Genomic DNA, 16,623 nt, shown 5'->3' with positions numbered 1-16,623 from the left:
TACCTTGTGTGTCATCACAGCTCACAGCAACCTCCAACTCCTGGGCTCAAGCGATTCTCCTGCCTCCGCCTCCCAAGTAGCTGGGATTACAGGCGCTTGCCACAACACCCAGCTATTTTTTGGTTGCAGCCATCGTTGTTTGGTGGGCCGGATTGGATTCGAACCAGCCAGCTCAGGTAGGTGTACGTGGCTAGCGCCTTAGCTGCTTAAGCCACAGGCGCCGTGCCTAATTACCATCATCTTTTATTTATTTATTTAATTTTTTTTTGGCCGGGGCTGGATTTGAACCTGCCACCTCCAGCATATGGGGCTGGCACCTTACTCCTTTGAGCCACAGGCGCCACCCCTATTAATTATTCTTTTTTGAGACAGAGCCTAAAGCTGCGGCTATTTTTTGGTTGCAGCCGTCACTGTTGTTTGGTGGGCCAGGCTGGATTTGAACCCGCCAGCTCAGGTGTATGGTGTTTGTGGCTGGCACCTTAGCCGCTTGAGCCACAGGCGCCGAGCCTCCATCATCTTTTAGTTCAAATTATTTTTAAATTTCCATTTATCTCTTCTTCCACGTAGAGGTTTAGAACTATGTTGCTCAGTTTCCAAATTATTTAAGGCATATTATTTGTTGATTTCTAGTTTAATTCTACTGTGCTTAGGGATCTCACTCTGATTTCAATCTTCTTCAATTTGCTTTATGGTCTTGCCTCACAAACTTGATTTTGTTCTGCTGTGTTGAGAAAATTATTGTGCCTTCAGAGTATGAATTTTTTTTTTTTTTGCAGTTTTTGGCCGGGGGTGGGCTTGAACCCGCCACCTCCGGCATATGGGGCCAGCGCCCTACTCCTTTGAGCCACAGGTGCCGCCCAGAGTGTGAATTTTTTTCTGCTTTGGTTATGTACAGAGTGCAGTATGGTGGTTCCACACTAAGTCCTGAAATCCTAACCAGCACTGTATTCATCTGGAGGTCTTCTGGGTTACAAAAGAGATGAGCATACAGTTTAAGCCAGAGTAGTCTTCAGCAGCACTTCCTAGGAAGGCCTCTTCCTCTCACAGGTCAAGGAGTAACACTTTAGTTGCGAGCCCTCTAGGGCTTAGGGTGGATCATTCGCCAGCAACCTGTGGACTTTAGAAAGCCATGAATGTTGTATCCTAAGAATTTTTTTACTGTTGATCTTCTATTCAGAAGCGAGAAAGCTAACAAGTTCTCAAAACCCAGAAGTCTAGGAGGAGGAGCTGGATTGCGGTCCAGAAAGACAGACAACCGCCTCATCCGTGGATTAAGAGCGCACGTCTGTCCTGAGGCCTCAGGTCCCACCCGCCTCAGCCACCCAGCAACACAGCCGAGGAGAGGGCCTCCCGTACCCTTCCATTGTCCTTTCTTTCCTTCCCACTCAAATTTCCATCCAGAAGGAGAACAAGGTGTGGCAAAGGAATCCGACGGCCAATCATCCACCCGTCAACCGCCCGTCTTGTGACAGAAAGGAAAACGAGGAAGACCTGGCACTCTAACTGCCGCACAGGCTCCTCCCACTTGACGTCAGCCGCCGCGGCCCCGCCCCGTCCTCTGTAGACGGAGCATGAGGCCCCGCCTCCAACGGCTTTTTCTCAGCGGGCGGGGTGGCCCGTAGGGCGGGGCAGGAGGCCCCGAGTCGGGCCCGGTGCAGGGGGAGGGGATAGAGGAAGGGGATGGTCACGTGTGGCTGGCGGCCTCAGGTCACGTGACGGGCTCTGTTGCCGCGGGCGCCCGGGGTGGGAGTTCTACTGAGGGAAGAGGAGTGAAGTTGGGGGGACGCGGCGGCGGCGGCGCTGACAATGGTGAGTGCGCGATGGCTCGCGCGCTCGCCTCCCATCCTAGTCCCGGAGCTCGTGGCGGGCCGGCTAACGGCGGGCGGGGCGTCGTAGGAGGAGGGGTCGGGCGAGCAGGGCGGGGAGCCGGGTTAGGCCTGTCGGGCCATCCCGGGGTCGGGAAAGAGCGGGCGGCGCCGCTTCTTCCCGGTCTCAGCGAGGCCCGAGCACCTCTGGGCGGCGGCGCGCTCTCCTGCCATGTCAGAGCCTGTGCCAGCGTTCTTCGACCGGCTGTGGGGGCCCTGGCTGGGGACTCGGAACCCTCCTCTGCGGGGGCTTGTCGTTGCCTCCCCTTCCAAGGTACCCAGTTCCTCCGCTCCTCCCGGGCAGCCTTGCTTCCATACAGGTTGGGTGACACGAGAGTCCCGCAGTTCTGGACTCCGCGGGGACTTGGTCACTCGGTGTGTCACAAGCTTTGTAAACTCCGACATTTTTTAACCTGGATCTGGTGATAGTCTTTGATTCCATTTCCCCAGTTCAAGTCAGGCTTTTTGTTGACTCTTGTAAAATGGGAGAGAAAAAATAAAAGGACGTTGGAATGGGAGACGTCTTTAACTAAAAAAGACACCAGTTTCGTGCCGGCTGAACATTGGCTGTCATTTCCTTCCCCAAGCCATTCTGTGAACTTAACGCGTTGGGTTGGATGGCCTAAGAACCAGAGAGGTAAATCAGAGCCCTCGAACCACAGTTGGTGGGAAGCACGAGCGTCATGGTTCCCACTAATTGTGGCCACAGTGGCGGTGAACTTTGTGTGTGTCGGCAGTCTCTTCTGGAATGGATCTCATTTGGCTCATTTTGTAATAATATTCGTTAATTTCGTTACATTTAGCAAGCGTACTCTGAACACCTACTGTGTATTCTTCTTACTCTACCTGCTTTCCCAGAGCTCACTGGTTCAATAAATTGCTTGAGACTTTTGACTAAAGGCCAAGCCAGGTTTATTTCTTTTTTAAATTTTTATTTATTTATTTTTGAGACACAGTCTCATTCTGCTGCCCAGGCTGGAGTGCCCAGTCTTAGTTCACAGCAACCACATATTCCTGGGTCCAAGCGAAACTTCAGCCTCAGCCTCCCGAGTAGCTGGGACTACAGGTGCCCACCAGAACACCCGGATAATTTTTCTGGGTCTCTCTCAGTTTCTTTTCTTTTTTTTTTTGGTGGTTTTTGGCCGGGGCTGGGTTTGAACCCGCCACCTCTGGCATATGGGACCAGCGCCCTACCCCTTTGAGCCACAGGCGCCACCCTGCTCTCTCAGTTTCTTGCTCTTACTCAGGCTGGTCTTGAACTCCTGAGCTCAAGGGATACTCCTGCCTGTGCCTCCCAGAGTGCTGGAATTACAGGCATGAGCCACTGCACCAGGCCCAGGTTTATTCTTTTAAAAACTACTGTGAATGAATAACTTTTTTTTTTTTTTAGAGACAGAGTCTTACTTTGTCACCCTCGGTAGAGTGCAGTGGCGTCACAGCTCACAGCAACCTCCAGCTTTTGGGCTTAGGCGATTCTCTTGCCTCAGCCTCTGGAGTAGCTGGGACTACCGGCGCCTGCCACAATACATGGCTATTTTTTTGTTACAGTTTGGCAGGGGCCAGGTTTGAACCCGCCACACTCTGTATATGGGGCCAGCACCCTGAATAAATATCTTTTAAGGTCAGAAGTCGTGTGGCTTTCATTTAAAAAAATTAAGACATGTTCATTCTTGGAGCTTTTTTCCTTCCATTCAAGAAATAATTACTTAGGAGTGTCCAGCAGCTATGAGTAAAACTGTAATAGCCACGACCTGCACTCTTACAGATTACAAGCTAGAGAGAGAGACATTTATTTGTGGAATTGTATGTTTAACATGCGATTGTATATTAAACTTGCAATAAATCTTAGAAGAAGGGAGGGGCTTGCCTAGTTAAAGAAAAGTCTTCCTTAATTGAATATAATTTGTAAAGAAAACTTAAAAAGCTGTTCTATTTTTTGCTTATATATGTAGTTACTTTAATAAGCTTTCTGAGGGCGGCGCCTGTGGCTCAGTGAGTAGGGCGCCGGGCCCATATGCCAGGGGTGGCGGGTTTGGACCCAGCCCCGGCCAAACTGCAACAGAAAAATAGCCGGGTGTTGTGGTGGGCACCTGTAGTCCCAGCTGCTCGGGAGGCTGAGGCAAGAGAATCGCATAAGCCCAAGAGTTAGAGGTTGCTGTGAGCCGTGTGAGGCCACAGCACTCTACCCAAGGGCGGTACCGTGAGACTCTGTCTCTACAAAAAAAAAAAAACTAAATAAGGTTTTTGAATTGTGCTCAAGAGTGGTTTATTTTTGTTTTCAATTTACTCATCAAACTAAATTATAAAGCTTTAAAACATTGAAATGGGGGGCAGCGCCTCTGGCTCAGTGGATAGGGCGCCAGCCCCACATACAGAGGTTTGAACCCAGCCCCAGCCAGCTAAAACAGCAATGAGAATTGCAACAAAAAATAGCCAGGCGTTGTGGTGGGTGCCTGTAGGCCCAGCTACTGGGGAGGCTGAAGCAAGAGAATTGCCCTAGCCCAAGAGTTGGAGGTTGCTGTGAGCTGTGACGTTATAGCACTCTACCGAGAGCAACAAGGTGAGACTGTCTCAAAAAAAAAAAAAAAAATTGAAATGGGTACAAATGTAATATGTACATGAAAATTTGCTGTTTCATTGCTTGTGTATGGGTTATGAGAATAAATTTGGAGAACCTTTGGTCTTACGTTGGTTTGCATTTCTTTACATCCATTACACTTGTGAAATTTCTTTAATGATGGCTAAAAGGCCTGTTTGTCTTTTTAAAATTTTTTTTTTTTTTAGAGACAGAGTCTCACTTTGTCGCCCTTGGTAGAATGCCGTGGCATCACAGCTTACAGCAACCTTCAGCTCTTGGGCTAGGGCGATTCTCTTGCCTCAGCCTTCCAAGTTGCTGGGACTACAGGCGCCCACCACAACGCCCGCCCGGCTATTTTTGTTGCAGTTGCCACTGCTGTTTTAGCTGGCTGGGGTCGGGTTTGAACCCACCGCCCTTGGCATATGGGGCTGGCGCCCAGCCTGTTGTCTTCTTATGTCTCTACATGTAATTTTACTAGGTGGTTTACAAATTATTGGAAAAATCTTACATTAACTTGAAGTCAGTGATAGGCTTAGGTCAAGATTAGAAAACTGTACAGACAATTGCTATGTTTTCATGGCCATCTATATGGCAGTCTGGTTATTTAAAAGCTACGTTAAGAGTTTTCACTTGTATAATAATTGTCTGGTATTGCTCCTGAAAACCTTTATTCTGAACGCTTATTTGAAGATATCTTTTCTAAAATAATTGGGTAGCTTTTTTTTTTTTTTTTTTTTTTGTAGAGACAGAGTCTCACTTTATGGCCCTCGGTAGAGTGCCGTGGCCTCACACAGCTCACAGCAACCTCCAACTCCTGGGCTTAAGCGATTCTCTTGCCTCAGCCTCCCGAGTAGCTGGGACTACAGGTGCCTGCCACAACGCCCGGCTATTTTTTGGTTGCAGTTAGGCAGGGGCCGGGTTTGAACCCGCCACCCTCGGTATATGGGGCCGGCGCCTTACCGACTGAGCCACAGGCGCCGCCCTGGGTAGCATTTTTGTACTTAAAAGATTTCAAAATTGCTTTTTGAGATTTCAGCAGAAATCTACATTACTGTATCATAACCTTCTACAGTTTTTATTCCCTTTCTTTGAGTCTTTACCACCCTGACAATTCCGTATTTAACTTCCTCTTTCACAAATCAGGAAAAGCATTATAATTTAATTTGTGAATAATTAGAAAAAGAATTTATTTTCATGACCTTTTATTCGAAATGACAGAAGATCCACATCTTGACAAAAAAACTTTGACAGCAAGAATTTGAGTAGAGAATCTTTTCCTTTCAACTGTTTCTTTTTTTTTTTTTGTAGAGACAGGGTCTCACTTTATGTCCCTCGGTAGAGTGCCGTGGCCTCACAGCTCACAGCAACCTCCAACTCCTGGGCTTAAGCGATTCTCTTGCCTCAGCCTCCCGAGTAGCTGGGTCAACTGTGTCTTTAGAAGGGAAACAAAAAGACAAGTCCCCTCCCAACCCCTAGATATTTTTCTTTTCTTTTCTTTTCTTTTTTGTTTTTAGAGACAGAATCTCACTTTGTCACCCTTGGTAGAGTGCTGTGGCTTCACAGCTCACAGCAACCTCCAGCTCTTGGGCTTAGGCGATTCTCTTGCCTCAGCCTTCCGAGTAGCTAGGACTATAGGCGCCCACCACAATACCTGGCTATTTTTTTGTTGCAGTTTGGCCGGGGCTGGGTTCGAACCTGCCATTCTCCGTATATGGGGCTGGCACCCTACTCACTGAGCCACAGGCGCTGCCCACCCCTAGATATTTTTTCTTTCTGTTGTTTGCTTGTTAAATGTAAGACATCCACAATTTACTGAAGGCTTTTTTTTTTCTTTAGCAAGACCAGTTTGTTTGTTTTTGATGTGTGCTAATGTAAAAAAAAAAAAAACCGAAAAAAAATTTTTTTGAGACAGCCTTGCTCTTTTACTCTGGATAGAATGCCATGGAGGCATCACAGGAGCCTCAAACTCCTGGGCTCAAGCAGTCCTCTTGCCTTAGCCTCCTGAGTAGCTGGGACTACAGGTGCCTGGCCTAAAAATTGAATGTTAATCCAATGCTAACCTATTACTTTTTTTATATGTTACGCTAGGCTGGCTGGCTATCTGTCTCTCTGGAGTCTCACTCTCTTGCCTAGGCTAGCGTTCTGTGGTGTCAGCCTAGCTTACAGCAACCTCAACCTCCTGGGTTCAAGCAATCCTCTTGCCTCAGCTTCCCAGGTAGCTGGGACTACAGGTGCTTACCATGATGCTGACCGATTTTTCTTTTCATTTCGTTTCCTTCTCTTCTCTTCTCTTTCTTTTCTTTTTATAGTTGGGGATTCATTGAGGGTACACAGAACCAGGTTACATTGATTGCTTTTGTTAGATAAGGACCCTCTTATAATTGTGTCCTGCCCCCCAAAAGGTGTACCATACTTTTTTTTTTTTTTTTTTTTGAGACAGAGTCTTGCTTTCTCATCCTTAGTAGAGTGCGTTGTGTCACAGCTCACAGCAACCTCAAACTCTTGGGCTCAAGTGATTGTTTTGCCTCAGCCTCCCGAGTAGCTGGGATTGTAAGTGGCTGCTAGAGTGCCAAACTGTTTTTAGAGATGGGGTTTCGCTCTTCCCTAGGCCAGTCTTGAACTCCTGAGCTCAAATGATCCGCCTGTCTTGGCCTCCCAGAGTGCTAGGATTATAATAAGCGTGAGCCATTGTGCTCACCTCACCCAACCTTATACTAGGTTTTTAGAAAAACTACCTTTTGGGCTCAGCGCCCACAACTCAGTGAATAGGGGGTGCCAGCCACAAAGACTCAAGCTGGTGGGTTCAAGCCTGGCCCAGGCCTGCTAAACAAGGACATCTGCAACCAAAAAAAAAAAAAAAAAAGCTGGGCTTTTGTGGGGGGTGCCTGTAGTCTCAGCTACTTGGGAGGCTGAGGCAAGAGAATCGCTTAAGCCCAAGAGTTGAGGTTGCTGTGAGCTGTGATGACACGGCACTCTACCGAGGGCAACATAATTAGACTCTGTCTCAAAAAAAAAACAAAACCTTTTGATTTCTCTCAATTTTAGTTTTCTAAATGTATTGAAAAGTAAGTCTACTTTTTATTTTTAGTCGTGAAATATTTCATGCATACAGAAAATAATAGAGGATAACACATAGTTTTACATATTTTTTTTTTTTTTTTTTGAGACAGAGTCTTAAGCTGTCGCCCTTGGTAGAGTGCTGTGGCTTCATAGCTCACAGCAACCTCAAACTCTTGGGCTTAAGTGATTCTCTTGCCTCAGCCTCCCAAGTAGCTAGGACTGCAGGCGCCCACCACAAAAGTCCAGCTTTTTTTGGGTTGTAGTTGTCGTTGTTTGGCAGGCCCACGCTGGATTTGAACTCACCAGGTCTGGTGTATGTGGCTGGTGCCCTAGCCACTAAGCTATGGGCACTGACCCAGTTTTACATATAATTTTAATGCTCAGGAATTTTTAATTTTCAAAAATGATATTCAAATAAGAGTTACTTATAATTACATTATTAGTTAATTATGAAGTTTTATAAAACTAAGTCTATTTTGTACTCTTTTATTTTATTTTTGAGACAGAGCCTCAAGCTGTAGACCTGGGTAGGGTGCCGTGGCATCACAGCTCGTAGCAACCTCCAACTCCTAGGCTTAAGCGATTCTCTTGCCTCAGCCTCCCAAGTAGCTGGGACTACGGGCGCCCACCACAATGCCTGGCTATTTTTTTTAGGTTGTAATTGTCATTGTTGTTTGGTGGGCCTGGGCTGGATTTGAACCCATTGGCTCTGGTGTATGTGGCTGGCGCCTTAGCTGCTTGAGCTACAGCGCTGAGCCTGTTTTGTACTCTTTTAATTAGTGGCAATTTTAGTTCTGTTAAAATTTTATTTTTGATTATTTGATCTTTTAACATCAGCTTTCAAATCCCAAGTGCAGCTTTGTGGGTGTTAAGTATGTGTATATGGGTGAAAAGTTACTATAGTATTTCCTTTTATCTGTAAAAATAGTTTTTATAGTTTTCTCTTCTATTTTTTTTTTTTTTTTGTAGAGACAGAGTTTTACTTTATTGCCCTTGGTAGAGTGCCGTGGCATCACACAGCTCACAGCAACCTCCAACTCCTGGGCTTAGACGATTCTCCTGCCTCAGCCTCCCGAGTAGCTGGGACTACAGGTGCCCGTCACAACGCCCGGCTATTTTTTTGTTGCAGTTTGGCTGGGGCCGGGTTTGAATCCGCCACCCTCCGTATATGGGACCGGTGCCCTGCTCACTGAGCCACAGGCGCCGCCCAGTTTTTATAGTTTTCAAATCTCATTTTCTTTGAAGTAGCTCTGAGAAATTTCAGGGGAAATGGGAACATTAATTTTCCTGCCTCTGTTTTATAACTCAACGTGAGTTAATTTTGTGGGTATCATAAAGAAGGAGTGCTGTCACTGCTAATTGGTGTTATAAAAAAGAATTTTTTTTTTTTGAGACAGTGTCTCACTGTCCCCCTGGGGAGAGTGCAGGGGGATCATCAGCTCACTGCAACTTAGAACTCCCAGGCTTAACCAAGCCTCCTAGAACTCCTGGGCTTAAGTGAGCCTCCTGTTTTATCACCCTGAGTAGTGGGACTACAGGCTACCACACCTGGCAATTTTTTTTCTATTTTTGGTAGAGCTGGGGATCTTTTGGTTAGGCTGTTATTGAACTTCTGACCTTAAGTGATGCTCCTACCTCAGTGTTCTGGACTGCTAGGATTACAGGGCTGAGCCAATGGGCCCAGCCTAAGTGATATTATCTTTTTTAACAGATCTGATTTTGTTTCCCCATATTTAGCTGACCCAGGCCGGGTTCAAACCCACCACAGTGTATGTGGCTGGCATCATAACCACTGTGCTACGGGCGCTGAGTCAACCCCATGTAACATAGCTACTTGAGGGTGTTGTCTTCTACCTTCGTCATTGCGCCTCTCACATAGCCCCTTCCTTGTTAGCTCAGTGATTTGCACGTGATCATTAGTAAATATCAGCTGATTGATTTTGATCTGCTATACATTCTCATTTCTCTAGCCCTTAGAAGAAAATATACTACAGTATTTCAAAATTTGCTATTTTGAGGAAGTTTTGAATTTAAGACTTGGAGTATGAAAGCCAACTAGGAATGGACAGTGCATGTGACCTATCCATTGATACTTTCTATTCTCATGGCCAGGTGAGATAGCTCACACCTGTTAATCCTAGCACTCTGGGAGGCTGAGGTGAGTGGATCGTTTGAGCTTAGGTGTTTGAGATCAGCCTGAGCAAGAGTGAGATCCTATCTCTAAAAACATAGCTGAGCATTGTAGTGGATACCTGTAGTCCCAGCTACTAGGGAGGCTGAGGCAGTGAGGCAAGAGGATCACTTCAGACCAAGAGTTTGAGGTTGCTGTGAGCTCTGAAGCCATGGCACTCAGCCCAGGGTGAGACTCTGTCTCTTAAAAAAAAAAAAAAAGGTGGCTCAGTGGGTAGGGCACTGGCCCCATATACCGAGGGTGATGGGTTCAAACCCGGCCCCGGACAGCTAAAACAGTAGTGGCAACTGCAACAAAAATAGCTGGGTATTGTAGCGGGTGCCTGTAGTCCCAGCAACTTCCGAGGCTGAAGCAAGAGAATAGCCCTAGCCCAAGAGCTGGAGGTTGCTGTGAGCTGTGATGCTACGGCACTCTACTGAGGGCGACAAAGTGAGACTCTGTCTCAAAAAAACACAAGCAAGCTATTTCTCGGGCGGCGCCTGTGGTTCAGTGAGTAGGGCACCAGTCACATATACCAAGGGTGGTGGGTTCAAACCCAGCCCTGGCCAAAATGCAACAACAACAAAAAATATCTGGGCGTTGTAGTGGGTGCCTGTAGTCCCAGCTGCTCTGGAGGCTGAGGCAAGAGAATCGCCTAAGCCCAAGAGCTGGAGGTTGCTGTGAACTGTGATGCCAGAGCACTCTACCGAGGGTGACAAAATGAAACTCTGTCTCTAAAAAAAAAAAGATACTTCTTTTTTTTTTTACAGGCACCTGCCATAAAAAAAAGATATTTTTTATTTTCGCTTTTCTAAATTAATTTAGAGTAGTTTTCTGATTAGTATTCGTTTTCTGGTTAAAATTTGATTGTGTTATTTGTAATGTTGCCAGAAAACATTAAAACATCTTGCAAAAAGAATGTTTGCTGGCCCACCTCCTCCGGTGGCTCGTCTCCTACCTACAGGCTTCCTCATCGTCCAAGCCTTTTTAGATAGACAAAACCTCGTCGCTTTAACCCATCAAAGAATCCCTTATTTATTATTTTTTTTTTGTAGTGTTGCGCGACCCGAGACGCGAACGAGCAGCAGCTTTGCTCTAGGTATGAACTCGCTCCTGTAATTATTAAGTCAAGAAACAGACTATACACCGTGGGATGGCATATAGCAAAGTTCTTTATTCCAAGTTTAAGTTTTATACTCTTCCAGTCACGTACACACCTCATCCATTATCTATTAGCTGAATTTTAACTTGAAAGGAAATATTTATCATATCAATGTAACCACTAGTGTAGTAAATCCCTTCCTCTAAACAGTGACTAGTTTTCCGAGCAGGGCACAAAGACGAAAGCAGCTATAGGGGAACAGAGTTAATAGAAGAATATCTTCAAACATTCACTCAGTTGACTCAGTATGAAGTAACGACTGTGTCTTTCCCTCAGGGCAGAGTACCTATAGACCTCTGACGATATGTTGTTAACATACGTCAACCCTCTGGCCCTGTATCTCTGAGGGCGGCATGCCCTTGGATCTCAGGCTTCACGGGGTGTACTGCTTCAGAGAAAAGGCCTAAGGAATTTTACAATTCCAAAAAAAAGCCTAACTCTGCGAGTAACGGGGTGGGGGTGGGGGTCCAAGCCTCTTAAGCCTCTGGAAGAAAAGCATGTCATTTTAAACTCACACTGAATTTACTTTGTGTGCTTGATGTAGGATAAGTTTATTTCTAAATATTATCGTACATGTAGAGACAGAGTCTCACTTCATGGCCCTCGGTAGAGTGCCGTGGCCTCACAAAAAAAAAAAAAAAAAAGAATGTTTGCTTTTTTCAAAAGTACTAATCTGGCAGTTCCTTTAGTTGGTTTCTTAAAATTATAGTCCCTTTTGTTAATATAGGATTTAGAATAACTCTGTCTCATTTGACCATAGTATCACTTAGTGCCCATATATCTTTAGGAGGTCATTAGCTTGCTTGCTGTTAACCTTGTCACCTGAGGACATAACTAAAATAAGATTTAGCCCAAGTTCCATGCCCTACTTTGCTGCTATATCAAAGCTCATTTGCTGGGAAAAGGCTAGTCTCACCAATTCTCCCAGATTTCAGCTAATTTACATTTGTGTATTTATTATTACATGGTATGTGTTTATTCAAAATTAATTTAACATTCAGCAAGTATTGAGATGCCTTCTACTAAATGCCATACATTGTCTTAGATGAGCAAAGAATAAGCTATCTGTCCTCATGAAGCTTACAGTTCAGTAGGAGAGTCATGTACCAGATAAGCCTTGTGAGACTTAAGTTGGCCAATCCAATTTTTTTTTTTTTTTGTAGAGACAGAGTTTCACTTTATGGCCCTCAGTAGAGTGCCGTGGCGTCACACGGCTCAAGCAACCTCCAACTCCTGGGCTTAAGCGATTCTCTTGCCTCAGCCTCCCGAGTAGCTTGGACTACAGGCACCCGCCACAACGCCCAGCTATTTTTTTTTTGATTGCAGTTCAGCCGGGGCCGGGTTTGAACCCGCCACCCTTGGTATATGGGGCTGGCGCCTTACCGACTGAGCCACAGGTGCTGCCCGGCGAATCCAATTTTGATTCGGAAGTCAAGAGAAGGCTTCATAAAGGAGGTGAATCAAACTGAAACTCAAAAGGTTGACATTTAGTTAGGATACTTTGGTTCTAGGACAAGAAGAATACTGGCAAATGTAATAAGCTATTGCCAAAAAAACTCCAGTCATCTGAGGCTGAATGGCTGGAGAGATGGAGAGGGTCAGATATATGTAGGCCACAATACCGAATACATTGTGTGAGTGTATAACAACAATTGAAGTAAACTATGGAAAAGAGCACAAGTATATAGCTTGATGAATTTTTTTTTTTTGTAGAGACAGAGTCTCACTGTACCGCCCTCGGGTAGAGTGCCGTGGCGTCACACTGCTCACAGCAACCTCTAATTCTTTTTTTTTTTTTTTTTTTTTGTAGAGACAGAGTCTCACTGTACCGCTCTCGGGTAGAGTGCTGTGGCGTCACACGGCTCACAGCAACCTCTAACTCTTGGGCTTACGCGATTCTCTTGCTTCAGCCTCCCAAGCAGCTGGGACTACAGGCGCCCGCCACAACGCCCGGCTATTTTTTGGTTGCAGTTTGGCCGGGGCTGGGTTTGAACCCGCCACCCTCGGCATATGGGGCTGGCGCCCTACTCACTGAGCCACAGGCGCCGCCCACAACCTCTAATTCTTGGGCTTACGTGATTCTCTTGCCTCAGCCTCCCGAGCAGCTGGGACTACAGGCGCCTGCCACAACGCCCGGCTATTTTTTTGTTGCAGTTTGGCCAGGGCTGGGTTTGAACCCGCCACCCTCGGCATATGGGGCTGGCGCCCTACTCACTGAGCCACAGGCGCCGCCCACAACCTCTAATTCTTGGGCTTACGTGATTCTCTTGCCTCAGCCTCCCGAGCAGCTGGGACTACAGGCGCCTGCCACAACGCCCGGCTATTTTTTGGTTGCAGTTTGGCCGGGGCTGGGTTTGAACCCGCCACCCTCGGCATATGGGGCTGGCGCCCTACTCACTGAGCCACAGGCGCCGCCCACAACCTCTAACTCTTGGGCTTACGCGATTCTCTTGCTTCAGCCTCCCAAGCAGCTGGGACTACAGGCGCCCGCCACAACGCCCGGCTATTTTTTTGTTGCAGTTTGGCCAGGGCTGGGTTTGAACCCGCCACCCTCGGTATATGGGGCCGGCGCCCTACTCACTGAGCCACTGGCGCCGCCCCCTAGCTTGATGAATTTTCACAAAGTAAGCATACTTATACGTCAAGTGCCAAGTGCTCGGATAGAAAAAACAGAACATTACTACCACCCCAGAAACTGCCCCTTTGTGCTTTCTTTCAACCACTTCCTGACTTCTAATATTCTGAAGGTCTCTATGAAAGCTTTGAGACAGACTATCTTATGATCCATTATTTCACATCCAAGAAACAGTCAATGGCAGCATCCTTTCTGATTTACCTGTGTAAGTTGCAACTTGCTCTGCTTATCGGTGTTGCTGGGAGGGCCTAATTTGTCTCTGTCTGTGGAGGATGGAGGATGAGCAAGTCGCGGCAAGTCTAGATACATTTCTGACATTGTTACTGGTGATGAAACCTGGATTTACCAGTTTGATCCAAAGAATAAATATCAATCAATAGGTTCAGCGCCTGTAGCTCAGCGGCTGGGGCGCCAGCCACATACACCAGAGGTGGTGGTTTCGAATCCAGCCCGGGCCTGCCAAACAACAGTGACAACTACAACCAAAAAATAGCCGGGCATTGTGGCAGGTGCCTGTAGTCCCATCCACTTGGGAGGCTGAGGCAAGAGAATCACTTAAGTCCAAGAGTTGGAGGTTGCTGTGAGCTGTGATGCCATGGCACTCTACCCAGGACAACATGGTGAAAAAAATATATCTATCTATCAATAGTGTGGATTTTTCCTCATGAAGATTCACCAATAAAAGTGAAGTGGCCCCAAAATGTCAGAAAGAAAACGGTGTGGCAACTTTCTTTTCCCAAAGTGGGTCATGTCACATCTGTTCCTCTGGAGAAAAAAGGACTTGTTACTACTTAGTGGTACATAATAGAATGTCTACCAAAAGTTTCAGAAAGCTTCAAGGAACAATGGCCAAGGACAGGTCTTCAGGGGACCATCTTGTACCATGACAATATGTCTGCCCTCACAGTCAGCATCACACCATTCATTCCCAGAGTCCACGGAGTTAAATTTATGACTCAACCCCCTGGCCCCATGTGATTATTTCCTATTCCCTGCAGTAAAAAATTGCATATATGGAAAAAGTTCTGCAGCTCTGAAGTAGCTGTTCACATCTATGAAAGTAAGCTTACATCATTTGAAGAAAACGAGTGGAAAGAGTGCTTTCTTTTTTTTTTTTTTTTGTAGAGACAGAGTCTCACTGTACTGCCTCCGGGTAGGGTGCCGTGGCGTCACACGGCTCACAGCAACCTCCAACTCCTGGGCTTAAGCGATTATCTCTTGCCTCAGCCTCCGGAGCAGCTGGGACTACAGGTGCGCGCCACAACGCCCGGCTATTTTTTTGTTGCAGTTTGGCCGGGGCTGGGTCTGAACCCGCCACCCTTGGCATATGGGGCCGGCGCCCTACTCACTGAGCCACAGGTGCCGCCCGGAAAGAGTGCTTTCAAAAATGGTTTACAGAATACAAATTGTGTAGAAATGTTATTATTTTGAGACAATATAATAATCAAAATGATTTTGTTTTTAATTTTTGTGTATCAAAATTTTTGTAGTATCCCTTGTATAATGTACGTCACATGTTTTTGGCTTATTGTACATGTGCAATCATACAGTATGTATTCCTTTTGTGTCTGTCCTCCTTCACTTGACATTATGTGTATGAGATTCATCCTTGTTGTGTGTAGTTATTGCTCTATGATTCTGGTGCTGTTTGGTGTTCCCGTGGTATCAATATGTACGAAAATTTATGTATCTATTCTCTGATTCATTGATATTTGGATTGTTTGATGCTTTTTGAACAATGCTGTTATGCTGTTATGAACATTCTTTTTTTTTCTTTTTGGCCGGGGCTGGGTTTGGACCCACCATCTTCGGTATATGGGGCTAGCACCCTTCTCCTTGAGCCACAGGCGCTGCCCATGAAGTCTTTTTTTTTTTTTTTTTTTGTAGAGACAGAGTCTCACTGTACCGCCCTCGGTAGAGTGCCGTGGCGTCACACAGCTCACAGCAACCTCCAACTCCTGGGCTTACGTGATTCTCTTGCCTCAGCCTCCCGAGACATGAAGTCTTTTTAAGAGACAGTTTCACAGGCGGCACCTGTGGCTCAAAGGGGTAGGGCACCAGCCCCATATGCTGGAGGTGGTGGGTTTAAACCCAGCCTCGGCCAAAAAAAACTGCAAAAAAAAAAGACAGTTTCACTTTGTCGCCCTTGCTAGAGTGCTGTGGCATCACAGCTCACAGCAACCTCCAGCTCTTGGGCTTAGGCGATTCTCTTACCTCAGCCTCCCGAGTAGCTGGGACTTCAGGTATCCGCCACAATGCCCGGCTATTTTTTTGTTGCAGTTTTTGCTGGGGCCGGGTTTGAACCCACCACTCTTGGTATATGGGGCCGGTGTCCTACTCACTGAGCCACAGGTGCCGCCCAGTTATGAACATTCTTATAGTTGTCTCTTGGTTCATGTATATGAGTTTATGTCTAAAATATATACCTAGGAGTGGAATTGGCTAAGTTACAGAATATGTACATTTTCAACTTTACTAGATAATACCCAACTATTTTCTAATCTTGCTGTTGCAATTTATTCACCCACTAGTGCATTGAAGGATTTTTAAAAAAGAAATGATGCCCGAATTTTTTTTTTCTTTTTTTTTTTTTTGTAGAGACAGAGTCTCACTTTATGGCCCTCGGTAGAGTGCCGTGGCCTCACACAGCTCACAGAAACCTCCAACTCCTGGGCTTAAGCGATTCTCTTGCCTCAGCCTCCCAAGTAGCTGGGACTACAGGCACCCGCCACAACGCCTGGCTATTTTTTGGTTGCAGTTTGGCCGGGGCCGGGTTTGAACCCACCACCCTTGGTATATGGGGCCGGCGCCTTACCGACTGAGCCACAGGCGCCGCCCCTGAATTTTTTTTTAAAAAATCACTTTTGCTATTGTGCAGGCCAAAGTAAGGGATATGGGATGACACAGGAGATTGTTCTCTGTGTAAATTTTAAGAATAGAAGCATAACATGCTTAAATTTGTTTAATATTGTCTTTTTTTGTGGTAAATGTAATCCACTCTCAATCCATGAAATCCACTCTCAATAAATTTTTACTTGTACAGTACTGTTAACTATGTACATCATTATACTCAATTTGTTCAGTTTTTTTTTTTTTTTTTTTGTAGAGACAGAGTCTCCCTGTACCGCCCTCGGGTAGAGTGCCGTGGCGTCA

The 16,623-nt window shown here is 46.1% G+C and overlaps 1 protein-coding gene across 2 annotated transcripts in view; it reads left to right on the top strand.

Moving 5' to 3' along the window:
* Positions 1 to 1,677: 1,677 nt before the first annotated feature.
* The window catches only part of VPS26A (VPS26 retromer complex component A), a 55,259-nt gene continuing 40,313 nt past the window's right edge, over positions 1,678 to 16,623 (top strand). Inside the window, exon 1 of one of the 2 annotated variants that reach the window (XM_053582276.1) lies at positions 1,678 to 1,809. In XM_053582276.1, the coding sequence (XP_053438251.1) occupies positions 1,807 to 1,809 (3 nt within the window). In that variant the 5' untranslated portion in view covers positions 1,678 to 1,806. Of the gene's footprint in view, positions 1,810 to 1,887; positions 2,140 to 16,623 lie in introns of those variants that run through there. The other variant, XM_053582275.1, reaches the window with a different exon arrangement.

The sequence above is a fragment of the Nycticebus coucang genome, chromosome 3, assembly GCF_027406575.1.
Source record: "Nycticebus coucang isolate mNycCou1 chromosome 3, mNycCou1.pri, whole genome shotgun sequence".
Classification (NCBI taxonomy): domain Eukaryota; kingdom Metazoa; phylum Chordata; class Mammalia; order Primates; family Lorisidae; genus Nycticebus; species Nycticebus coucang.
This window is presented reverse-complemented; position numbering and strand designations above follow the sequence as displayed.